The sequence below is a fragment of the Heteronotia binoei genome, chromosome 8 (assembly GCF_032191835.1).
Source record: "Heteronotia binoei isolate CCM8104 ecotype False Entrance Well chromosome 8, APGP_CSIRO_Hbin_v1, whole genome shotgun sequence".
NCBI classification, from domain to species: Eukaryota; Metazoa; Chordata; class Lepidosauria; order Squamata; family Gekkonidae; genus Heteronotia; species Heteronotia binoei.
This window is the reverse complement of record NC_083230.1, coordinates 110,311,886-110,337,183: the sequence shown is the minus strand read 5'-3', so window position 1 is coordinate 110,337,183 and position 25,298 is coordinate 110,311,886. Positions and strand designations below refer to the sequence as shown.

Sequence of the window (25,298 nt, the reverse complement as noted above, 5' to 3'; positions counted from 1 at the left end):
CCCCCTATCTATTTGCCTTCCTACCTACCCTGAAGCTACGGTTGCCAATCTCCAGGTGGGGACAGGGGATCTCCTGGTTTGGAGGCCCTCTCCCCGCTTCAGGGTCATCAGAAAGTGGGGGAAGGGGAGGGAAACGACTACTGGGAACTCTATTATTCCCAATGGAGACTTATTCCCATAGAAAATAATGGGGAATTGATCCGTGGGTATCTGGGGCTCTGGGGAGGGCTGTTTTTTTAGGCAGGGGCACCAATTTTTCAGTATAGCATCTGGTGCCTCTCCCCAAAATGTCCCCCAAGTTTCAGAAAGTTCGGACCAGGAGGTCCAATTCTATGAGCCTCAAAAGAAAGTGCCGTCCTACATTATTTCTTATGGAAGGAAGGCATTTAAAAAGGTGTGCGGTTCCTTTAAATGTGATGGCCAGAACTCCCTTGGAGTTCAATGGTGCTTGTCACAACCTTGCTCCTGGCTCCACCCCCAAAGTCCCCAGATATTTCTTGAATTGGACTTGGCAACCCTGCTCTATGAACAGACTCTTTATGTTTTATATCCACCTTCGCTCTGTTCCTATGGTAGGCCAGCTTCATCACAGAGACAAAAACTCCTAGAGCGGCATCCTATTGGATGACTTCGGCTGTTTCTAGGGTGTTCTCTCCGGTACAGCGCCATAGAGATGCCGAGGGATAGAGCGACCGCCTTTGTGCTCCCGTAGGGACTCCTGACATTCCACCACAGAGATGGCTAGAGTGTCCATCATTCCACCCACAGAGCCAGCCCTCTATTGCGGAGATAGAGCGACAGTCACTCGGCCTCCAACGGCACCTTACCAAGAGCCACTCTAGCCTGTTCCCCCAGCTCTACTAGCCAGACTTCCTGTATCGGCCGCTTCCGTTGGCGTCACTTCCGCTACCGGCGGCGTCTGGTGCCAGTTGGGTCGCGTGGCCGAGTCGAGCGGCGGTCCTGCCCTGTCGGCCCCTTACCCCTTTGCGGCCTTCTCTCGTCTCCGCCTTTCCTCCCCGTCGCCATGGCGATGAGGCAGACCCCGCTGACGTGCTCCGGCCACACGCGGCCCGTGGTGGATCTGGCCTTCAGCGGCATCACCCCCTACGGCTACTTCCTCATCAGCGCCTGCAAGGGTGAGGCTGCGGCACAGGGGGTGGGGGAGTGGCCTGCTCGTGGCTAGATTTACTGTATTGCCTTGGAAACCTTCCAGCGGGTTGCGGCTCGAAATGTAACTTTAAAGCTTCCTTCCCCGGCCTCTGGATCCCAGTCCTTTTTATTTCCCTTCGGTGGGCTTTGGGTAATGGCCGCTGCGGGGTCATTTTCCTTTTTGGGGTGGAGGTCTTGGAAGTCTTGGTAGCCATGTAGGGAGGAGGGATAGGGCCTCACAGGGGTTGGCTGTGAAAGCTGTGTAACGGGATGGCCAAACTGTGGCCCTTTCACACATATTGTGTGGCTCTGGAAGCCCCCACCACCCCGTGGGCCGGCTTGGAGAAGGCATTTCTCTCTTTAAGTTGCTTCTCCAAATCAAGCCAGCTGATAGCTTGGATAATGCATTTAAGGTTGCTTTCTTTCCATCTCTCTCTTCCTCCCCCATCTATCACCTTTCTTCCGTCCCGCCCTCCCTCAAACATCTGATGTTGATCCTATGTGGTTCTTGCATTAAGCAAGTTTGGCCACTTCTGCTCTGTAACAAAGATTCCTGGGAGACTACAAAAACTAACAGTTTTATTATGGAATAAGCTTTCGTGAGCCAGAGCTTGTTTCATTGAATGCTAAACTTGTGCTGACTTGTAAAATCATATGCCCTGGTGTATGTCTGTTGGGGGGAAGAATGTAAAGAAGATTCTTGGTATCCAGCTCTGCAAAACACCCTACAGACTACAAATTGCAGAAGGTCACAAAACAACCAGGGGAGGGACAGTGGCTCAGTGGTAGAGCATCTGCTTGGGAAGCAGAAGGTCCCAGGTTCAATCCCTGGCATCTCCAAAAAAGGGTCCAGGCAAACAGGTGCGAAAAACCTCAGCTTGAGACCCTGGAGAGCCGCTGCCAGTCTGAGAAGACAATACTGACTTTGATGGACCAAAGGTCTGATTCAGTATAAGGCAGCTTCATATGTTCATATGTTCAACCAGCACATTCCAGAGAACAATCAGCACAATCAACAACCATCTTCCTTATCTTCACACCCCTTCCAACCCTCCCAGCAATCAACACAGAACAATGGTCACATTCCACAGCCAGTTTCCTTATCACCACCCTTCCAGGAAGCCCCACCAAACAATGGGTACATTCACAAACCAATTGCCCTCTCACCACACCCCCTCCAGCCTAGAAATAGCAGCTCTCCAGCAGCCCTGGCCTCACTCAATGCACAGCAGCCAAGAAGGTCAGAGCGCCTGCTCCGGCTGCAACGCCACTGAGGATGTTCTCCGCAGCTGAGAACGAAACGTCTGGAAGAAAAACTTTCTCCAGTAGAACACGACACTTGAGCCTGAAAGATTCTACAAATGATGATGCCAGCCGTGAAAACCTGAAATCTTTGGTAAAGAAGATTGTGAGCCGCTCTGAAATTCAGAGTGGAGGATGGGATATAAATCCAATATCATCTTCTTCTGCACATTGAAGTTCTGTTTAGCCTTTGTGGGTAATTGGTGGGCTATGTAATCTGCTTTTACAGCCATCCAAATGTAGCAATCGTTACTATATCTTGGGGCGGTGAAACCATTATACATTGGATATTTTTCTCCTCTGATATTATCATATCAGGCTGTGTGCTACTACTTTTTTGTTTTTGGCTGTTGACTCATGTCAGCTCCATAGGGTTTTGAAAGTAAGAGTAATTCAGAGGTGGTTTGCCATTGCCTGCCTCCATGTCACGACTCTGGTATTACTTGGCGGTTTCCCACCCAAATGCTAGCCGAGATTGACCCTGCTTAGCTTCTAAGATCTGACGAGATCAGGCTAGCTTGAACTATCCTGGTCAGGGCTCTCTTGATACAGACCTCTATTTGTTGTAATTTATTTAATTCTTTTATTCCCACCTTTCTCTCCAGTGGGGACCCAGAGTAGCTTATGTTATTCTCCTCTTCACCACTGTATCCTAACAGCAACTTTGCAAGCAAGTTAGGCTGAGTGTGTGTGACTGACCCAAGGTTACCCAGCGAGTTTCCATTGCATGAGTCAAATTCAAATCCAGGCCTGCCAGATATTAGTCTGACACGCTTTACCACTAAACTGGCTCTCAATTTAATGGTCATCAGTATGAATCACATTAAAGTGCATAATGCGTAAATACCATAGTACCTCGTTCTTGAAAACTACAAATGAGCTACAGCTCTAAATGAGCTACAAGACATTATGTGCTGTGGAAAAAACACACATTAATTTTGTCTCCAAAGAGTGTGAACTCCTCACTTCTGTTTTGCCCAATGATTATCAGGCCTTGGTTTTGAAGAATTTTGGGTGATCTAATGCTGACTTAAGGTTATTTAAATGCCTTGATTTCAGAGGCCAATGTGCATATCAAATTGCTGGCTCATGGCCCTTGTTTTCAAGTAAATGATTTGTGCAGCACCTTGTACTTGCATAAACACAGCCAAAAGAGATCCATTAGTTTTTACACTTATGACTTCTTATTTTACTAGTAGGTGGAAGTCTGCAGTGCCAGAGGGATGTTGGCTGGGTAAGAACATAAGAGAAGCCATGTTAGATCAGGCCAATGGCCCATCCAGTCCAGCACACTGTGGCTAATAGCCACTGATGGACCTCTGCTCCATATTTTTATCTAAACCCCTCTTGAAGGTGGCTATGCTTGTGGCCGCCACCACCTCCTGTGGCAGTGAATTCCACATGTTAATCACCCTTTGGGTGAAGAAATACTTCCTTTTATCTGTTTTAACCTGTCTGCTCAGCAATTTCATCGAATGCCCACGAGTTCTTGTATTGTGAGAAAGGGAGAAAAGTACTTCTTTCTCTACTTTCTCCATCCCGTGCATTATCTTGTAAACCTCTATCATGTCACCCTGCAGGCGACGTTTCTCCAAGCTAGAGTCCCAAGCGTTTCAACCTTTCTTCATAGGGAAAGTGTTCCAGCCCTTTAATCATTCTAGTTGCCCTTTTCTGGACTTTCTCCAATGCTATAATATCCTTTTTGAGGTGCGGCGACCAGAACTGTACACAGTACTCCAAATGAGACCGCACTATCGATTTATACAGGGGCATTATGATACTGGCTGATTTGTTTTCAATTCCCTTCCTAATAATTCCCAGCATGGCGTTGGCCTTTTTTATTGCAAACGCACACTGTCTTGACATTTTCAGTGAGTTATCTACCACGACCCCAAGATCTCTCTCTTGGTCAGTCTCTGCCAGTTCACACCCCATCAACTTGTATTTGTAACCAAAGGTTTTAGACTGTCCTCTTGGTAGAAGAGCGCACTTTAGTTGCAATCTACCGTGTTCTAATTGTTATGACATCCAGTTCTTCGATAATGTGCACCTTTGAAATGTTGGAAAATTATTTGAATAAGTCTATAAATCACAGTGGGTTTTTTGGGGGGTGATTTAAATTGCTGGCTTGTATTGCTTGATTGGAGATCAACCCATCCTTGTTTTGGGTCGAACATGAGATAAGAATTTAGCATCTTGGACCCTGAGAAGTACTTTGGGAATAATTAGTGACAAAAGATATTCTGTTTTCCCCTGGATGAACTGCAGTGGAGCTCACTGTTCTCTCTGGTTTCTTTGTTGATGTAATGGAATTTATTTATTTATTTCTGAAGATTTATATCCTGCTCCTCCCAAAACCGCTCAGAGCAGCTTCCAACAATATTGAAATCAGTACAATAAATACAATAAAATACTTACATATCGGTAAAATATATCATACTATAAATAGGTGTCATAAACAGCAGACTACAGTCAATAATAAAAATAGTGGCCATGTGGTCTGTTGATCTAGGTATTCTTTTTGCAAAGAACCCACAGGGAACACTCTTGCCAGAGGCATCAAGATATTAAGTGAAGGCCATCCAGAAAAGCTCGGTCTTACATGCCCTGTGGAATTTTTCTGGAGTATAATTTGGAAGGGTGGAAAAGTGTCCACTTCTGCTGTTTTTGTGCTGGTTGGTCGTCAAGGTGTGCTCTAAGGTAGGGGAGGGGTATCTTGGAGAGTATCTGGGTGTTGGTAGCAGCGTATCTCATTGCAGTTAAATAATAGGTTTATGTAATAAGCATGTGGAAGATCAAAGTGCAGGACTTTGCTTTAAAGGGCCCATCATAATAACAACTTTAAAAATCACTCTTGCTCCCAGTCACCAATGGGTTGAAGTCCTTGCTCAGCTTTGAGAGTTTGTCCAAGGCTCCATGTAACTGAGACATTGGAAGATTTGAGAGTGTCACCTGCACTGCAGTTGTATTGCTGAATAGTCTCAGGGTACCTGCTTGGGTTCCAGATTGCAGTGCCAGGAGAGAAGGATCTCTAACTCCCCTTGAGCACCTTTAAATGGCTCTTCACCCTGCTGGGGGAAAACATATGGGTTTGTCAATGACCCCTCCCCACTTCCTGCGCAGTTATTCCATTTCTTATGGATTGGCCCAGCAGAGAGGGTGAGGAGGGCACCTTTTCTGGAAGCACAACTGTATCAAAGGGCAGGGGTGACCGAGCTTGCTTAACATAAGAGCCGCATAGAATAAACGTCAGATGTTTGAGAACTGTGCAAGACATGAATGTCAGATGTTTGAGAGCCGCAAGGAACGAAGGAAGGAAAGCAAAGTAGATATGTGGGGGAGGAGAGGTGGGAAGAAAGCTACTTTAAATGCATTTTCCAAATCGCCAGCTGGCTTGGCTCGCAGGAGTGATTTAAAGAGAGAAAATGGTTTCTTCAATCTGACCAACAGGGTGGTGGGGGCTTCAAGAGCCACACAATATGTGTGAAAGAGCCACATGTGGCTCCTGAGCCACAGTTCGACTACCCCTGTTAAAGAGCATCAGAAGAAGAGCCCTGCTGGATCAGACCAGTGGTCCTTCCGGTCCAGCATCCTGTCTCACACCGTGGCCAACCAGTTCCCCTGGAGGGCACAGAGGCCTTCCCCTGATGTTGCCTCCTGGCCCTGGTTTTCAGAGGTTTACTGATTCTGAACGCAGACATCCCCTTTAGTCATCACAGCTAATAGCCAATAAGAACATCTGACTGGATTTTGTCATGGGTTTGCGTGCGGCTGGTTGGTCAGCAGCGTCTGTTGGTTGCGTATGGGAGGCTTTGCTCACTTCCTTTTAGTACTGCGCCTTTAGGATTTTGATTTTTTTTTCTGGGATCGTTTTGAGAGTTTTTTTTTTTAATAAGCAGGATGCTAATGTTTTATCCTGTATTAAACCCAGCACCCCTAAAGAGGGTGTATGGAGGGTGGAGGCAGACCTCCCAAGACCGCATCGTGTGATTTGTTTCAATGTGAAGGTTTTTCATGATGTATTTGAGAGCGTTCTGTATAGGTCCGTAACGCAAGCGCTTGTCCTTCTTGTTGAATATGCTTAACCTAGAGAGGCCTCCGTTCCTACTTGCTTAAGTTCAGCTGCCGGAGCAAGTTTTTCCTGTTCATAGACTTCCGCAAAGCAGGAGTCAAGTTGCAACTTTAAGACCAGCAAAGTTTTATTCAGAATGTCAGCTTTCGTGTGGTAGAAGCACACTTCATCAGACAGTAGGATGGGATGGCAGGCAGTCCTTAATATAGAGAAAGTGGGCAGTGAATTAGTATGCAAAATCATGGAAATGTTTTTTTAGCAGATTAAAAGAATCACAAATTGGAGTCTGGTGATTGCTAGTTTGGGTTGACTGGGCTAAAAACAAAAAACAAGGCAATATACGTCAGAATAGCAGATTAAAAGGTGTTTAAAGGCGCTACTTGACTCCTGCTTTGTTCTCCTGCTTCAGACCCCAACCTGGATCTGTCTACATAGATTCCCGCAGTTATGTGACGGTGTGATGATGCGGTGACTAGAGTGTCACACGAGGGTTGGGAACAGGGGTCAGTATCCTTCTAGCCAGGAAACCGATCTTGGGCCACAGAGACTGATTTCGCACTCACCTTGTGCTGCTCTGACTTTCCTCTTTTCAGCGCGGCACCCTACCGATTTCCCACTGTCCGCACTGGGGCTTCAGCCTGCGCCGCCGTTTTTGCGCGGCAAAGAGAAACCGCTAAAAACCAGTGAAGCCCCAGGGCAGATAGTGGGAAATCGGAAGGATGCCATGCTGAAGAGAGTGGCGTGGGGTGAGTGCGAAACCGGTCTGGTTCTTTTTCAGCTCGGCCGATCTCACCTTTGAGATGAGGAACGGAGCCACGTGTGCCGTTATGGGAGAAAACATTGGATAAAAACATTACAGAATACAGATAGCTAAAGCTTCTCTTAACTAGGTTTTCTCCTGATCAGGGTAAAACACCCCCCTCTCCCTCACTTGCCCTTGTGAGCAGATGATTCCACAGTGAACTAAACCAGTGGGGCCACTGCAGCCTGTACAGGGGCACTCTTCAGTTTGTTGAATTTATACCCATTCGACCAAGGGACTTAGTACTGTTGCGGGATCAGGGCTGGAATTCTAGCAGGAGCTCCTTTGCATATTAGATCACACGCCCCTGATGTAGCCAGTCCTCCTGGAACTTACAAAAAAGAGCCTTGTAAGCTCTTGGAGGATTGGCTACATAAGTGGTGTGTGGCCTAATATGCAAAGGAGCGCCTGCTAGAATTCCACCCCTGCATGGGATGATTATCCTGAATTCACTTTGGCCTCCAATCTGTACATGTTTTCTGGTGGTGAAAGAAACATAGAGCTAGACGGGACCTAAAGAGTCATCTAGTCCACCCCTTTGCACAGTGGAAGAAACTCACAGCTACTTCACCCCCCACCACTACCCCAGTGACCCCTGCTGTATGCCCAGAGGAAGGCAAGATGCCTCCAGGAATCCATCATAGTTCCAATCCCTGGCAGGACGGGACTCTCAGCTTACTTCGGCCATCCTCAAAACAAATTGTCACAAACACCACTGCAGGCATTCTCAGGTGAGTGGCATTGATGTATCCGTAAAGGAGCACAGTGACACCCACAGGTAGCTTGTATGGGGGTCTTGGCCCCAAGGTCTGAGAATTCCCAGTTCATGTAGTGCTGTGCTGTGTAATGTTAAGGCGATCTGCTGGGTCTGGATGTATAAGACTGGTTGATGCAGATCAGGGGTGGCCAAACTGTGGCTTGGGAGCCATATGTGGCTCTTGAAGCTCCCCCTTCCTCATCAGCTGGTTTGGAGAAGGCATTTGTATCTGCAGAGCACTTTGCCATTCCTTCCTTCCTTCCTTCCTTCCTTCCTTCCTTCCTTCCTTCCTTCCTTCCTTCCTTCCTTCCTTCCTTCCTTCCTTCCTTCCTTCCTTCCTTCCTTCCTTCCTTCCTTCCTTCCTTCCTTCCGCCCTGCCCTCCCCTCCCTCATCTGACATTTATGTGGCTCTTACATTAAGCACTCCTGATGGTCAGATACTTTGCATCAACCTGTGATGTCATTTGCCGAGAGGAAGGCCCTGTGTCTCAGTGTTTGTTTGGTCCTTCTGCAGATGGGAAGCCTATGCTCCGCCAGGGAGACACGGGAGACTGGATTGGAACATTTCTTGGACACAAAGGTGCCGTCTGGGGCGCCACTTTGAATCAGGATGCCACTAAAGCCGCTACTGCAGCTGCAGATTTCACAGCGTAAGTGAGCCTTCTGTAGTTGACACACAAGCCTTCCACCTGTTTCTGCACCCTTCTGTTCCTCGTTGCTTTAATACATGTAGCTTTTTGCCTTTTTGATCTCTCAGGTTCCTTAGAACTGAAGTGAAAGAACATAAGAGAAGCCATGTTGGATCAGGCCAATGGCCCATCCAGTCCAACACTCTGTGTGACACAGTGGCCCAAAAAAAAATATGTCTCTCTGTCTGTCTATCTATTTACACACACACTGTGGCTAATAGCCACTGATGGACCTCTGCTCCATATTTTTATCCAATCCCCTCTTGAAGCTGGCTATGCTTGTAGCCGCCACCACCTCCTGTGGCAGTGAATTAAAGTAGATCATCTGTAGCTTTGGGTCTTTCTGTGTTTTAAATAAAACGTTCTTGTTTTTCAGCAAAGTGTGGGATGCTGTTTCAGGAGATGAGCTGCTCACTTTGGCTCACAAGCACATTGTCAAATCTGTGGACTTCACTCAGGTACGACAGAAATCTCTTTCTTTCTAGCCTCTTGAGAGCCTGTCCTTGTTTCCTTGTGCTTTACTAAAGCTTCATAAAGAGCGAGTCCAGCGTTGAATGTAGCTTTTTCTGAACGCAAAAAAATTGGATTATGGAATAGTCCGGTGGCTTTATTAGAACATGCTTTTGTATTTCTAATGGACGAATCTTTGTTTTGTGTTCCAGGACAGCAATTACCTGTTGACAGGAGGACAAGACAAATTGTTGCGTATCTATGACTTAAGCAAGCCAGAGGCAGGTGGGTTTTACCGTTTCTTTAACTGTTGGAACTGCTGCTCATCAAAAGTGTGTTTTGTGTATATCTGTGTTTATTAAAAATAGCAGCCTGAATAGGCCAAACTAGCCCAAGCTTGTTAGAGTTTGGAAACTAAGCAGGGTCAGCTGAGGTTAGGGAGAACACATAAGAGAAGCCATGTTGGATCAGGCCAATGGCCCATCCAGTCCAACACTCTGTGTCATGTTGTGGCCAAAACCTAGGTGCCATCAGGAGATTCACCAGTGGTGCCAGAGCTACAGAAGCACTCCCACTGTTGCCCCCCCTCCCGCAAGCACCAAGAATGCAGAGCATCACTGCCCCAGACAGTGAAGCCATGTTGGATCAGGCCAATGGCCCATCCAGTCCAACGCTCTGTGTCGTGTTGTGGCCAAAACCTAGGTGCCATCAGGAGGTCCACCAGTGGTGCCAGAGCTACAGAAGCACTCCCACTGTTGCCCCGCCTCCTGCAAGCACCAAGAATGCAGAGCATCACTGCCCCAGACATAAGAACATAACCATGTTGAATCAGTCCAGTGGCCCATCCAGTCCAACACACTGTGTCACACAGTGGCCAAAACCCAGATGCTACCAGTGGGGCCAAAACTACAGAAGTCCTTCCACTGTTGCTCCCCTCCCCAAGCACCAAGAATACAGAGCATCACTGCCTTGAAAAACATTACTATTTTGATAGGAGGCCACCAAAGAAGATCAAGAAGAAGACTGCCGATTTATACCCCACCCTTCTCTCTGAATCAGAGACTCAGAGCGGCTTACAATCTCCTATATCTTCTCCCCCACAACAAGCACCCTGTGAGGTGGGTGGGGTTGAGAGGGCTCTCACAGCAGCTGCCCTTTCAAGGACAACTCCTGCGATAGCTATGGCTGACCTAAGGCCATTCCAGCAGGTGCAAGTGGAGGAGTAGGGAATCAGACCTGGTTCTCCCAATACTCCCTCTAAGCCAGACGTGTCGAACTCATTTGTTATGAGGGCTGGATCTGACATAAATGAGACCTTGTTGGGCCGGACCATTTCAGTTTGGGCCAAGCCATGTGTCTACCTGTTTAAGTGGGGAATCAGCTGAGGTGGCAGAGAGCGGCCAAACTGGTGAAAGTTCAGTAAGTGTCTTCCCCGAACATCGATTCCTGAGCCCTGAACTGGCCCAAGTTCAGCCTGAATTTTGCTCGGGATCCAGTTTGCAGCCATCCCTAATCAAGAATGTCCGAGGAAGGGAACTTTGACTCTCCAGGACTTATAGCCTGAATTTCTTATTTGTCTCTAAAGTGGGTGTCAGGCCCCCGAACATCTGGCTCTTGTTTGCTTCCTTCTCCCTCCCTCTTGCTTCCTTCTGCATCTCAACTTACTTTGCAAGGCTTGCTCAATTGCACAGGAGCCACAGAGCAAAACCTCGATTTTCTCCATTGGTTGAGGCTCCTCCCCCTCTTTGTTCCCTGAGGACGGGGGGAAAGAGCCAGAGCTTCCTTTGCCCAGTTCCCTGGATCCCCTGGGAGAGATACAAAGAAAACACCTTTAAGACCAACAAGTGCTAATGTTTTAAGCATGTTTTATTTTAAGGTTTAAAAAAAAAATCTTTAGTCATGTTTGTCTGTGTCTTCTTAAAAGTTTATATCTGTGCTACCTAACCTTAAATAGGTACACACATGGCTCGGCCTGACACGGCCCAGCTCGACAAGGTCTCGTTTATGTCAGATCTGGCCCTCATAACAAATTAGTTCGACACCCCTACTCTAAGGTGCTGCTGAACTCAAATCTAGCTCGGCAGCCAATGTGATGTTGCGGTTAAAGGATCAGACATTGGCTGTGGGGAGGCTTGGGTTCAAATCCCAACTCTGCCACAAAACTCCCTGGGTGACCTAAGATCAGCCTGCCACGCTCCACAGAGTAGTTGTAGGGATCAAATGGGGGTAAAGCGGCCATGTGGAGCGTGCTGAACGTCTTGAAACAAGGGCAAACTGAAAATCTATTAATCAGAAAGTAGAAATGGACAGACTTCAGTGAAGATCATGCCGTGGGAAACATTTCAAGATGCAGTAGCAGAACTCTCAAACGTTAAACTTCGCATAGTCATAAAGTTGTTAACTTTTTTTTGCTGTTCTGCATAGGGGGACTGGTTTCAGATCACGTTTAAGGAAAAATCCTGGTGAACTGTGGAGGAGAATAAAGTTGTTCTTAAAGGTATTTGCTCTGATTTCCAGAACCTGAAGTGGTGAGCGGCCACACATCCGGCATTAAGAAGGCTCTGTGGAGCAGCGACGATAGCCAGATTCTTTCTGCCGATGATAAAACTGTCAGGTGAGAATTGCAGGTTTTCTTGGAATATATTCCTCCCTCCTCCCCTAGGTAACGTAAGAAGATGCTATTGAATATATATCCTTTCTGCCTATACTCTGAATCTCAGTCCCAGAGCGGCTCACAATCTCCTTTATATCCCCTCCCCCTCCACAACAGACACCCTGTGAGGTAGGTGGAGTTGAGAGATCTCTCCCAGAAGCTGCCCTTTCAAGGACAACTCCTGCAATAGTATGGCTGACCCAAGGCCGTTCCAGCAGCTGCAAGTGGAGGAGTGGTGAATCAAACCCGGTTCTCCCAGATAAGAGTCCACTACACCAAACTGACTTTCAGTTCAGTTTTATATCAGAATTGGACTCTGGTTCAGTGACAGAGCACCTGCTTGGCATACAGATCGTTCCAGGTTCAATCCCTGGCATCTCCAGTTAAGGATCAAATTACAGATGATGCAGCAGACCTCTGACATCCCAAGAGAGTCGCTGCCAGTCTGAGCAGACAGTACTGACTTAGATGGACCACTGTTCTGATTCACTATAAAACACCTTAATATGTTGTGGTGGCAGTGAACATAATGCTGCCAACATGTACACTGAATTATTTTGCATAGCAAAGCATCAACGGGGCTAAGATGTCACGTCTAGCTTCCATTTGGTGTTCTGAGAGTGGGCCTCAGGGCTGGCGGGTCCCTCTGCTCGAACCCTCCCGTGCTTTCTGCCTGTCAGCAAACCACAGTTTGCTGCTGTTGTGCAAGCCCGAAAACTGTGCCCGATTGACGGTGGGTCCAGCCAGAATTGTGAAGCTGTGTGGTCTGACCGTGCTTTGCGATTCCTGTTTGGAGGTGACTGGAAGCCATCGTTTTCAGGTTTCGATGAAACAGCCAACAACGATTTGCCCTACGAAAGAGCTGTAGGACAGCATGAGTGGTTGCGGTGCCACGCATTTCACCCTGTCCTTTCTGCTTGTAGTCAGGAGCAGATGGAATCATTTGAGGCTCCTGCATCGCTTCACATTGAGAAAGTGCATCTAGTTGCAGGCAGCGAAGACTTTAAACCAGCGGTCCCCAACCTTTTCGACGCCAGGGATCGGTTTTATGGAAGGCAATTTTTCCACAGATGGGTGGAGGGGGCATGGTTTTGGGATTATACAGTTGTGCACTTTATTTTGGTGTGATGGTGAAGGATGTAGACTCTTATCTGGGAGAACCAGGTTTGGTGTCTCACTCCTCCACTGGCAGCTGTTAGAAGTCTTGGGTCAGTCATAGCTCTCATAGAGTTGTCCTTGAAAGGGCAGCTTCTGTGAGAGCCCTCTCAGCCCCACCCACCTCACAGGGTGTTTGTTGTAGGGGAGGAAGATAAAGGAGATTGTGAGTCGCTCTGAAATTCGGAGTGGAGGGCAGGATATAAATCCAATGTCATATTATTATTATTATTATTACTACTGCTACTACATTGTAATATATAATCAAATAATTACACAACTCACAGCCCTGTTGCTAACAGGCCACGGACCAGTACCGGTCCATGGCCCAGGGGTTGGGGACCCCTGCTTTATAAGTACAAGCCTGAGGTTCTTTTCCATAGCATCAGATGAGCATTGGTGGTCCCTGACCCGAGAGATACCTGGTTGTCCTTGACCAGAGCTAGGATGTTTTCCACCTGGTGGAACTCTCTGCCAAATAACATACATTCATGCCCTGTGGGACTTGATGCAGTTCCGCGGGGCCTGTAAGAGACATTCCACCAGGCATCTGGTTGAGTACAGCGATGGTTCCGTCTTCTTGGCACTTGCACTCCCTGCCTCCCCATCAAGCAGTGGCACTACTAGAACTTTTAGCACCATCTGTTAGGCCGATTGCTGTGTTTTATTAGTTTTAATGTGTTTTTAATGACGTATTACAAGCTATTATGTTGTACGTCACCCTGAGCCCTGTCTTCTTGTGGGGAGGGTGGTGGATAATTGAATTTACGAAATAAATAAACGATGATGGTTTGGTGTAGAATATGAATAGGACCATCGTTCTTGCTGCATGCTGGATGGGAAAAACGCTCTTTAAGATGATTGTTAGATGTTTACACTGCTCTTTATCAGAAGCCTAGATTGTCAGAACTGGAAGAACTTCAATCGAGGCCCAGTACTGGTTACAAAGTATAGGCATTTATTGAGAACTGCAGAGCTGAAGGTACAGGATAACACTGATACCGAAAGTTAGCATTTGTTACACTTTATGCGGTTCCTGTGACAACAATAAAACAATCTTTCACACGGGCATAGACAACTGTCTGTTTCTCAGGACTTGTTATCAGGAAGGGAGGATGGAGTCCCGCTGAGAAAGCCTGGCTTCAAAGGCCATCTGCAGATGTTGACCAGAGGCTATCTGCCACCCTTCAGTGATCACAGTTTGTTTGAAATGCACAAGAATGTTAGTTAGTTGCTGAAGCAAGGTTGCAGGGGTTAGTGTCTGAATACAATATGGAGTCACTTAGGCTAACAGCACCTAAGAAAGTTACAAGTTCTGACATAGATGGCTTCCAGAAAATTACTCTTCACTATCAAGACATTGACATCAATCTCCAGTTCTGACATTTATTGCCTTTGCTGGTTTTCCCGAGTCACTAAGTCAAACGTACGATTTCCAGACTCCAACCTGTCATTCTTTGAATCTGCTAAAAGCATTTCCACTATTTTGCATACTAATTCACTGCCCACTCGCTAATTCCATCCCATGCTATTGTCTGATGAAGTGTTCTTTTAGCACACGAAGGCTTACGTTCTCAATAAAACTTTGTTGGTCTTAAAGGTGCTACCAGACTCCAACTTTGTTATAGTGCTACTCACATAAGAGAACCAATGTTGGATCAGGCCAATGGCCCATCCAGTCCAACACTCAGTGGCCAAAAAATCCCAAGTGCCATCAGAGGGTCCACCAGTGGGGCCAGGACACTAGAAGCCCTCCCGCTGTGCCCCCCCAAAGCACCAAGAATACAGCGCATCACTGCCCCAGACAGAGTTCCAATGATAAGCTGTGGCTAATAGCCACTGATGGACCTCTGCTCCATATGCTTATCCAATCCCCTCTTTAAGCTGTCTGTGCTTAGTGACTCAGGAGAGACATGTTGCACTGTTTTGTGTATGTGTGTGTGTGTGTGTGTGTGATGGTACCTTCTGAAATGATGTGGCTGTACTCTTGGCTGTCGAGTGTCCGAAGGGAGGTGACAGCTGAGTTGATTCAGAGGACTGTGGGAATATTAGCCTGATGACCACTTTTTTGTCCGTGTCTTTCCATTTCAGACTCTGGGATCGAAGTACATTGACAGAAGTGAAGGCCATCAATGTGGCCATGTCTGTGAGCAGCATGGAGTACATCCCGGAAGGGGAGATACTGGTGATCACCTACGGAAGGACCATTGCATTTCACAGTGCAGAAACGTAAGGTTTTTTGTCAACCTGGTTGTTATAGATGAAGATGATACTGGATTTATGTCCCACCCTATACTCTGAAACTCAGAGTCTCAGAGCGGTCACAATCTCCTTTACCCCCCCCCCCCCCACAGCAGACACCCTGTGAGGTAGGTGGGGCTGAGAGAGTTTTTACAGCAGTGGCCCTTTCACAACTACAAAAGCTCTGGCTGACCCAAGGCCATTCCAGCAGCTGCAAGTGGAGGAGTGGGGAATCAAACCCGGTTCTCCCAGATCAGAGTCTGCACACTTAACCACTACGCCAAACTGGCTCTCTTAAGAACCCTTCAGCAAACCTGACTTGGCTTAGCCCAGGCTGATGAGAAGGGACTGTTCATGCTGCTGTGTTTGATCACGCTTGTCCTTTTGGGATGGCTCCAAAGGAAGGATATACATTAACGATAAAAACACATTTGATGCTGTAATTGTCGCTGCTGATAGTTGTTTGCAGTACAAACTGAACAACTCCCTTCAGTTGTTTTGGTGCATGAGAAAGACTTTGCTTTAGCTTTGCTCCCCAACGTAACATTCCTTTGGGGTGTGATTCAGGTCACTGTACAGTTGATCTTGTAGTCTGGAAAATTCTGTTGACATTTTCATGAGCGTTCTTCAGTGACTGAAGTAAAGTTTCAGCCTACAGCTCATAGGGGTCCTAAGACACAATGTATAAAGTTACTCTGTCCCTTTTGTCAAAGTTAACTGATTTTCTTGAGCGTTCGCTCATTTCTTTACTGCGATCTCGTCTTCGTTGAAAAATTTGCCTGTCGAACAAATGCGCGAAAGTAGCAGACACTCCAAACTTGGCAAGGGAGGGTAGACGAAATTATTCTGAACAAAATGCTGCCTTTTTTGTGTGTGTGTGTGTTCTTTTCTCCATTCCTTCCCCTTGTTTGTGTTTGTTTTGTTCTATAGAATTCCTTTATTGGAACTTGTCTGATCCCTTTCTTTTCCCCTCTCCCCAGCCTGGAGCAGATTAAATCATTTGAAGCGCCCGCAACAGTCAATTCTGCTTCGCTCCACCCTGAGAAAGAGTGTCTAGTCGCAGGTGGCGAAGACTTTAAACTTTATAAGTACGATTATAACTCTGGTGAAGAGCTAGGTACGTGACGAGGTGCTGGTGAGAGATCCTCAGGACATACTTTGACTGTTTGCATGTCTGCTAAAATGCAAAAGGTAGCTTAACTCAACGCCCACGGGGGGTGGGGGGGGGTTAGTCTTGGCACTGGCCTTAGAGCTGTGTAGGGATTGACACAGTGAAAAGAAATTTTCTCAACATGTTGTTGCGAAGGAAAGTATTGTTCCCATGTGCCTTGACTGAATTGCTTATTTAAAGGTGATGACCGTTTAGGATGTGAGTAAGAGCTCAAATTCACATGCCAATGGATACTTCTAAATTCTCCAGTGTCAGAGCAGTGGACTTTTCTATGATGAGCTATGCCGGGGGTGGCCAAACTTGCTTATCGTAAGAGCCACTTTATTCCTGGGAAACATGCGCAACCATGTCTGTTCCTCCATAGTTGTTCCCGCTCTCCATCTTCAGCTCCCTATCACCAGTGTCTAATCTGTGTCAGAGAAGCAAGGAAGAAGAAGAAGACCGTAGATTTATACCCCGCCCTTATCTCTGAATCAGAGACTCAGAGCGGCTTACAATCTCTTATATCTTCTCCCCCCCACAACAGACACCCTGTGAGGTGGGTGGGGCTGAGAGGGCTCTCACAGCAGCTGCCCTTTCAAGGACAGAAGAAGAAGACCGTAGATTTATACCCCGCCCTTCTCTCTGAATCAGAGACTCAGAGCGGCTTACAATCTCCTATATCTTCTCCCCCCGCAACAGTCACCCTGTGAGGTGGGTGGGGCCGAGAGAGCTCTCCCAGACGCTGCCCTTTCATGGACAATTCCTGTGATAGCTATGGCTGCCCCAAGGCCATTCCAGCAGCTGTAAGTGGAGGAGTGGGGAATCAAACCCAGTTCTCTGCGCACGTAACCACTACACCAAACTGAAGGGGATGAAAGCACACCCAGAGTGGAGAGAAGTCCAAAATGGCTGCTTCTAGGCACGCGTCCAGCTGACATGGTGTCAGAATTCTTCCTCCTGTGGTGGAAAGGAGCAAAAATCTGTGGTGAAAGATGTCAGAACAGGGCGGGGGGGGGGAAAGGAGATTTAAAACAATTAACTGGGTCCATTGTTAAAGGCTGGGTGCAAAGATGAACCCAGGCTTGGAAAAAGTGAAGACCTCTCCTATAGCCTAAGCCAGCCTAGATTAACCAGCATCTGTGCTGAGTCATTCATAGTGCAAGGCAGGGCTTTTTTTGCACAGGAATGCTGTTCCGGCTGGTTGGCATCAGGGGGTGTGGCTCCTACTACCTTAGTCTGGTGCAGCATTTAAGAGTAGCAGACTCTTATTTGGAAGAACTGGGTTTGATTCCTCCCTCCTCCACATGCACCTGCTGGAGTGAACTTCAGTCAGTCACAAGTTCTCGCAGAGCTGTTCCTCTCAAGAGCAGGTTCTGTCAGAGGTCTTTCAGCCCCACCTACCTCACGGGGTATCTGATGTGGGGAGGGGAAGGGAGAGGAGATGGCAAGTCGCTTTGAGACTCCTTTAGGTAGTGAAGGGTGGCGAATAAATCCAATCTCCCTCTCTCTTTCTTACTAAATTCACAAAGCTTGATTATTAATGATTCTTGTATGAGCCAGTTTGGTGTACTGGTGAAGTATGCGGACTCTTATCTGGAAGAACTGGGTTTGACTCCCCACTCCTCCACTTACAGCTGCTGGAATGGCCTTCGGTCAGCCACAGCTATTGCAGAAGTTGTCCTTGAAAGGGCAGCTTTTGGGAGAGCCCTCTCAGCCACACCCGCCTCACAGGGTGTCTGTTGTGGGGGGAGAAGATACAGGAGATTGTGAGCTGCTCTGAGTCTCTGATTCAGAGAGAAAGGCGGGGTATAAATCTGCAGTCTTCTATGTAGATGTGTGTTTGGGCATGGTGTACTCTGCCAGTCACGTTTCTTGCCTGAAATTTCATGAATGCTTCCCAATTTCCCTGCAGAATCATACAAAGGGCACTTTGGGCCCATTCACTGTGTCAGATTCAGCCCAGATGGAGAGCTGTACTCCAGTGGCTCCGAGGACGGAACGCTGAGACTGTGGCAGACGACAGTCGGCAAAACATATGGTCTCTGGAAATGTGTGATTCCTGGTAAGAACAAATATGCGTTTGATGGGGCTGAGCTGCATTCGAACATATTTTTTTAAAAGTCTTTAAAATAAGAGATGAGTTTATGGTTTGCAGATTGCACTGGAAACGTTCTTTCCGGTTTGGAACTTGGTAAAGCGTTCGACGTGCACACTCATGCGATGTCGCTTAAGTGTATCAACTAAGGTCTAGTTCTTCCCAGGCTAGAAGGCCTGTGTCTGGGGTGTACAGACCACAGGTGGGGAGGCCTCATGTGCCAGGCTTGGTGTCGTGCTTAAGAACGGTGGACTCTAATCCGGACAACCGGATTTGATTCCCCACTCCACCTCCACATGAAACCAGCTGGATGACCTCAGATCAGTCACAGTTCTCTCAGAGCTCTCTCAGCCCCACCTGCCTCACAGGATGTCTGTTGAGAGAGGAAGGGGAAAAGATTCTAATCTGCTGTGAGACTCCAGGTGAAGGGCAGAGTTTAAACCCAGCTCTTCTCTTCTTCACATGGGGAGCATTCATTCCTCCAATCCCCTTCTAGGAAACTAATTTATCAGGGAGAAGCCAAGCTAGAAACCTCCTTTTTGATATTTAGCTGAAGGGATTGTTTTGTTTTGTTAAGTCATATGAGTCCTCCCCTGCAGCGCTCCCTCTGAGCTGTGGAATCTTGTGAGTGAAAATTCTACTTTGTGAGTTACTGGCATTAAAGTTGTGAGTTACTGCATACATTAGTTTGCTTGGGGGGCATTTTTCCTGAGCAAAGACAAAAATGTGTGAACTGGAGGCTAAAAATCTGTGAGCTAGCTCACACTAACTTGGCTCAGAGCAGGGGTGTCAAACATGCAGCGTGGGGGCCAAATCAGGCCCCCGGAGGGCTCCTATCAGGCCCCTGAGCAACTGGCTGCTGTCTGCTTCCTTCTCCTTCTCTCTTGCTTCCTTCTGCATCACAGATTGTTTTGCAAGGCTTGCTCAGTCACTTAGGAGCTACAGAGCAAAACCTCTATTTCCGCCATTTGCTCAGGCTCCTCCCTTGGGGAGGAAGGGCGAGGAAGGAGAGCTTGCTTTGCCAGGCTCTCTCAATCACACAGCAGGGCTACTGAGCCAAGCCTCTCCTTGTTCTATTCTCTTTCCTTCCTCCCTCTCCTCATCCCCTGGGGAAGGAAGGAAAGAGCCAGAGCTTCCTTTGCCCAGTTCCCTGGATCCCATGGGGAAAATACAAAGAAAGCACCTCTAAGCAACGAGTGCTAATGTTTTAAGCATGTTTTAAGTTTCTTTTTTTTTTAAAAAAAATCTTTAATTGTGTTTATCTGTGTCCTTTAGGAAGTTTATATCTCTGCTACCTAATCTTAAATAGGTACACACATTGCCTGGGCCACCATGGCCTGGCCCGACAAGGTCTCATTTATGTCAGATTCTGCCCTCATAACAAAATGTGTTTGACACCCCTGGCTTAGAGGAAACACTGCCTACAACCTGACAGTCTTGTCACAGTCTTCTTTGTTCTGTGGCTACTGGGGGACCCTTTTTTTCTTGCTGCTGTAACAGTTGTTGGGGAAAACACTGTGTTTTGCTTAAATTGTACCAGGATTCAGCAATTAAAAGAACAGTCACCAACTACAGGAAGAAGTCTGAGTCTAGCGGCACCTTTCAGACCGGCAAAGTTTAATTCTTGAAGAGTGCATGCACACAAAAGCTTATACCCGGAATTAAATTTGTTGGTCTTAAAGGTGCCACTGGACTCAAAACTTTGTATCGCTTCAGGCTACCCAACAACGCTCCCTCTAAGCTGTGGAGCCCTGTGAGCAAAAATTCTACTTTGTGAGCTACTGGCATGAAATTTGTAAGCTGCTGCATACATGAGTTTGCTCTGGGGCCATTTTTTTCTGAGCCGAGACAAAAATGTGTGATCTGCAGGCTAAAAAACGGTGAGCTAGCTCACACTAACTCAGCTTAGAGGGAACACTGCTACCCACTTGTATCTGTCTGCAGGAAAATGTGTTATGTTACTGGTCAGGTATCTAAAGGCAGTGTTGGAAAACTGCCCAGCAGGACACTGAGGAGTTCATCTCAAGATCCACAGTGATATTTTAAAAGTCCGTGGTGCAGAGTGGTGAAGCTGCAGTAGTGCAGTCCGAGCTCTCTCCTCACGACCTGAGTTCCATCCCGGTGGGTTCAGGTAGCCGGCTCAAGGTTGACTCAGCCTTTCATCTTTCTGTGGTCAGCAAAATGAGGACCCAGCTTGCTGGGGGGAAGCATAGATGACTGGGGAAGGCAATGGCAAACCACCCTGTAAAAAGTCTGTCGTGAAAATGTTGTGATGAGACGTCACCCCGGAGACGGAAACAACTGAAGCTTGCACAGGGGACTACCTTTACCTTTTTATATAATAAACCATGGCTCTTCTTTGTCTTTAGAGGAAGAAGGCGGAGAGCTGGTGAAACCAAAGGCTAACCTTCCAGGAACTGCAGAAGAAGAACTAGGTAATGACCTGCTCCACCTGTGTTTGGCCAGTAGAGGGAGCTGAGCACAAAGTTCCCATCTGAAATGCCTAGCACTCCTGCTAGAGTTGCGGTGCTGGGGGCTGGATCCCACAGCAGTAGCTTTTGTGTTGTAGCTTTGTGAGCCTTGCAAGAGCCCTCTGGAGGTCAAGGGAACACAAAGGCCATTTGGGTTGGTGGGGGGGGGGGGGGAGGGACAGAGGTGACACACAAGCTTCTGCCTAGGCTATTCCTTGGAAAGCTGCCAATGATAAGATGGTTTCCTTACTATTTCAAGGGGTGATTTCCCTTGTGCTGGGTGCTGTTAGCCTTTAAACAGAGGTTCGCGTGGCTTTACAGCCAAGAACAGGGGTGGCCAAATTTGCCACCTGTATAAATCGATGGTGCGGTCTCATTTGGAATACTGTGTACAATTCTGGACACTGCACCTCAAAAAGGATATTATAGCATTGGGAAAAGTCCAGAAAAGGGCAACTAGAATGATTAAAGGGTTGGAACACTTTCCCTATGAAGAAAGGTTAAAACGCTTGGGGCTCTGTAGCTTGGAGAAATGTCGACTGCGGGGTGACATGATAGAGGTTTACAAGATTATGCATGGGATGGAGAAAGCAGAGAAAGAAGTACTTTTCTCCCTTTCTCACAATACAAGAATTCGTGGCCATTCGATGAAATTGCTGAGCAGTCGGGTTAAAACGGATAAAAGGAAGTAACTTCTTCACCCAAAGGGTGATTAACATGTGGAATTCACTGCCACAGGAGGTGGTGGCGGCTACAAGCATAGCCAGCTTCAAGAGTGAATTGGATAAACATATGGAGCAGAGGTCCATCAGTGGCTATTAGCCACAGTGTGTATATACCGTATTTTTTGCACCATAAGGCGCTCCGGACGATAGGACGCACCTTCCTCCTGGGGGGCGATCCGCTGCCTCTGCCTTCGATCCGGCGCTTCCCCCGCGCCTCCCTGCCTGGCTCCATCTTCTTGCAGCAAGCGCTGGGATCACTCCACGTGGCCCCACCGCAAACCCAGCGCTTCGTGAGCGCCGGCTCTGGAGAGGGCAGCGTGCTTCCTCCTTGTCTGTCTGCCTGGCTCCACCTCTGATGCTTAAAGCAAGCGCTGGGATCGGGGGGCAGAGGGAGCGATCCCAGCGCTTGCTTTAAGCATCAGAGGTGGAGCCAGGCACACAGGCAAGGAGAAAGCATGCTGCCCCCTCCGCAGCCAGCGCTCACGAAGCGCTGGGTTTGCGGTGGGGCCACGTGGAGCGATCCCAGCGCTTGCTGCAAGAAGATGGAGCCAGGCAGGGAGACGCGGGGGAAGCACTGGATCGGAGGCAGAGGCAGCGGATCGCCCCCCCCCCCCCAGGAAGGTACGTACCTTCGTTCCATAAGACACACACACTTTCCCCCCTACTTTTTTTTGGGGGGGGGAGTGCGTCTTATGGTCCGAAAAATACGATATATTTATATATATATATATAAATATAAAAAATTTTTGGCCACTGTGTGACACAGTGTTGGACTGGATGGGCCATTGGCCTGATCCAACATGGCTTCTCTTATGTTCTTAACGTAAGAGCCACGTAAAATAAATGTCAGATGTTTGAGAGCCACAAGACACGAACGTCAGATGTTTGAGAACTGCAGGGAAAGAAGGAGGGCAAATAGATGGGAAAGGTGAAGGTGGAAAATAGCAACTTTAAAGGCATTCTCCAAGCCGTGGGCTGGCTTGGCTGGGAGAAGTGATTTAAAGAGAGAAATGCCTTCTCCGAGCCGGCTGACGGGGTGGTGGGAGCTTTGAGAGCCACACAATGTGTGTGTGAGAGCCACACTTTGACCACCCCTGGCCAAGAACAAGATCAGGCCACACTTAAAAAGAAATCTGTCATTTGAAGCATGTTTAACTTTTCAGAGCAGATGGGTTTTTTTAAAAAAACCCAAAACCCCAGAAGTTTTAACAGTTCATTGAATGCTTGTATAAAGTTGACCCGGGTTGTGTTACTAACTTGATTCCCTCAATCAGAGATGGTTGTTTGAGTGTTCCCTCAAAAATAATTCCTTCTCCTTTCCATTTCCAGTTTGGTGTGGGAGACAGTTTGGTGTAGTGGTTAAGTGTGCGGACTCTTACCTGGGAGAACCCGGTTTGATTCCCCACTCCTCTGCTTGCAGCTGCTGGAATAGCTCTCGCAGTTGTCCTTGAAAGGCCAGCTTCTGTCAGAACTCTCTCAGCCCCATCTACCTCACAGGGTGACTGTTGTGGGGGGGGGAAGGGAGAGGAGCTTGTGACCGCTCTGAGATTCAGAGTATAGGGTGGGATATAAATCCAATATCATCATCTTTTTCCCTTGCAGAAGACCTCGGCTCCGAAAATTCAGATCCCATCTACAGCACGACCCCCGAAGTCAAGGCTTGAGGCTTACGGCCACCAACCGCAACACACGGACATTTTGAGACAAAAATATCGAGCAAGACAGAGCAGCATGTAGCGGGACCTCCCTGGGGGCACACGGCACCCAAGGCAGAGATGGGCAGTCATTGACGAGAACGCATCAGAGCTTGGTTGACTTTAAAGAGAGCAGGGCAAGTCGAACGGCAGCAGGTTTGGCCATCTCCCAGCGACCGCTGCCTTTTGCTTTTTTTTCTTTTCCCCTGAACGTGATACAGCGGCAGAGATTCTGGTTCCTCCGGCTTCAGTTATAACTCATCGTAGCGTTTATTATCAAGGAGAAAATGTAACCGCTTCTAGTAGAGTGTGTGGAATGGGGGAAGAGTCGGCAGAAGCTGGGAGTTATATTGTTTTTTTAAAAAAACTGATTTGGGGTTTTGTTGTGGGTTTCATTTGTTGTATGTTGCTTCGGTTTCCAGCCGTCTAAATAAAATACCTGTGTCGCAGCCACCAGAACCCAAAGGAGGCTTAGACAAGGAAGAAGTTAGCCCATCTGTTTCCAAACAATCCGGCGTCGTGCCTTCAAGCTGTCATTCAAAGGAGGGATGGAAGGGTGGCCTGTGGTTTTGTACAATAGGCGGTTGCATGCCGCCCCCTGCTATTTGAGGCTTGTATTTCTCCTCCCCGCTTTCTTTCGGTAAAATTTTCCTATTCAAAAAGTTCCTCTTTAAAAAAATAACACGCGGAAAGATGCATGTATCATAACTGCCGTGATTTAACATAATACCCTGTTGCAGAAATGGTTTCTATAACTTCTGGATTTGGAGTATTGGAGCCACCCTGAGCCCGTTAGGGGAGGGCAGGATATAAATCTGATAAAATAAATAAATAAAAATGCAGTCGCTGAAGGGAGTGGGGCTATTCTGTGTAAATATCAGACCCTTAAAATGACAGCATCAGTGTCATTTTGTTCAAGAGGGCTCTCTGTCATTGAACTTGAATTTCAAGACTTTTCAGAGAAACCAGCCCAGGCTGCTTTAGAATCTTTTTTGTTACATCAAGATAACATTAAGAATGAAACACCGCACCATACGCATTGCCACCTCCTTAAGGTAGTGCTGATCCCAAAAACGGAGTAGTCACAAGAATTGTAGCAGTGTTCTTTAATTTTAAAAGCCTTCCCCTTAAAGGTGCGTGGGAAGAATAAAGGAACAGTTGAAACAAGCTACTTTGATCAAATGTCAAGAGAACGTTGTTGTTGTCATTTACCAGGATTTCCATCAAGCTTTTGATAGGTTTCCTTTTTATGTTCTGATGGGTAAACTGGAGGACGGGGGACTAGGCTTTAGGATGGTTAGGTGGCTGGGGAAATTGCAACCAGGGAGTAGTTGTTAGTGGCATTTCATCTGATTGGGGGTAGGTGTCCAATGGGGTGCCACAGGGTTCTGGGCCTGGTACTTTTCAGCAGGGCTTTTTTTGTAGCAGGAATTCATTTGCATATTAAGCCACACACCCCTGATGTAGCCAATCCTCCTGGAGATTACAGTAGGCCCTGTAAGCCAGGGGTGTCAAACATGAATCAGGCCCCCGGAGAGCTCCTATCAGGCCCCCAAGCAACTGGCTGTCATCTGCTTCCTTCTCCCTCTCTCTTACTTCCTTCTGCATCACAGCTTGCTTTGCCAGGCTTGCTCAATCACACAGGAGCTACAGACCAAATCCTCTGTTTTCTCCATTGGCTGAGGCTCCTCCCTTATGGAGGAAGGGGGAAGGAATAGTTTGCTTTGCCAGGCTCTCTCAATCACACAGCTGAGCCAAGCCTCTCTTCCTTCTATTGGCTGAGACTCCTCCCCTATTGGCTGAGACTCCTCTCCTTCCTGGAAAGAAGGAAAGAGCCAAAGTTTTCTTTGCCCAGTTTCCCATATTGCACAGAAGAGATACAAAGAATTT

The 25,298-nt window shown here is 47.5% G+C and overlaps 1 protein-coding gene across 1 annotated transcript; it reads left to right on the top strand.

Moving 5' to 3' along the window:
- Window positions 1-554: 554 nt before the first annotated feature.
- STRAP (serine/threonine kinase receptor associated protein) lies at window positions 555-23,898 on the top strand. Its single transcript, XM_060245874.1, has 10 exons — window positions 555-1,136; window positions 8,597-8,732; window positions 9,148-9,229; window positions 9,434-9,506; window positions 11,739-11,835; window positions 15,121-15,258; window positions 16,251-16,387; window positions 18,336-18,485; window positions 20,888-20,953; window positions 23,317-23,898. The coding sequence occupies exons 1-10, from the start codon at window positions 1,025-1,027 to the stop codon at window positions 23,376-23,378; spliced, it is 1,053 nt and encodes a 350-aa protein (XP_060101857.1). The 5' UTR covers window positions 555-1,024; the 3' UTR covers window positions 23,379-23,898.
- Window positions 23,899-25,298: the final 1,400 nt, after the last annotated feature.

Coding starts and splice junctions, on each gene's coding strand:
- STRAP (XM_060245874.1), top strand. CDS start 1,025: ATGGCGATGAGGCAGACCCCGCTGACGTGCTCCGGCCACACGCGGCCC. Junction 8,733..9,147: donor GCAGCTGCAGATTTCACAGC/GTAAGTGAGCCT, acceptor CTTGTTTTTCAG/CAAAGTGTGGGATGCTGTTT. Junction 16,388..18,335: donor TAACTCTGGTGAAGAGCTAG/GTACGTGACGAG, acceptor ATTTCCCTGCAG/AATCATACAAAGGGCACTTT.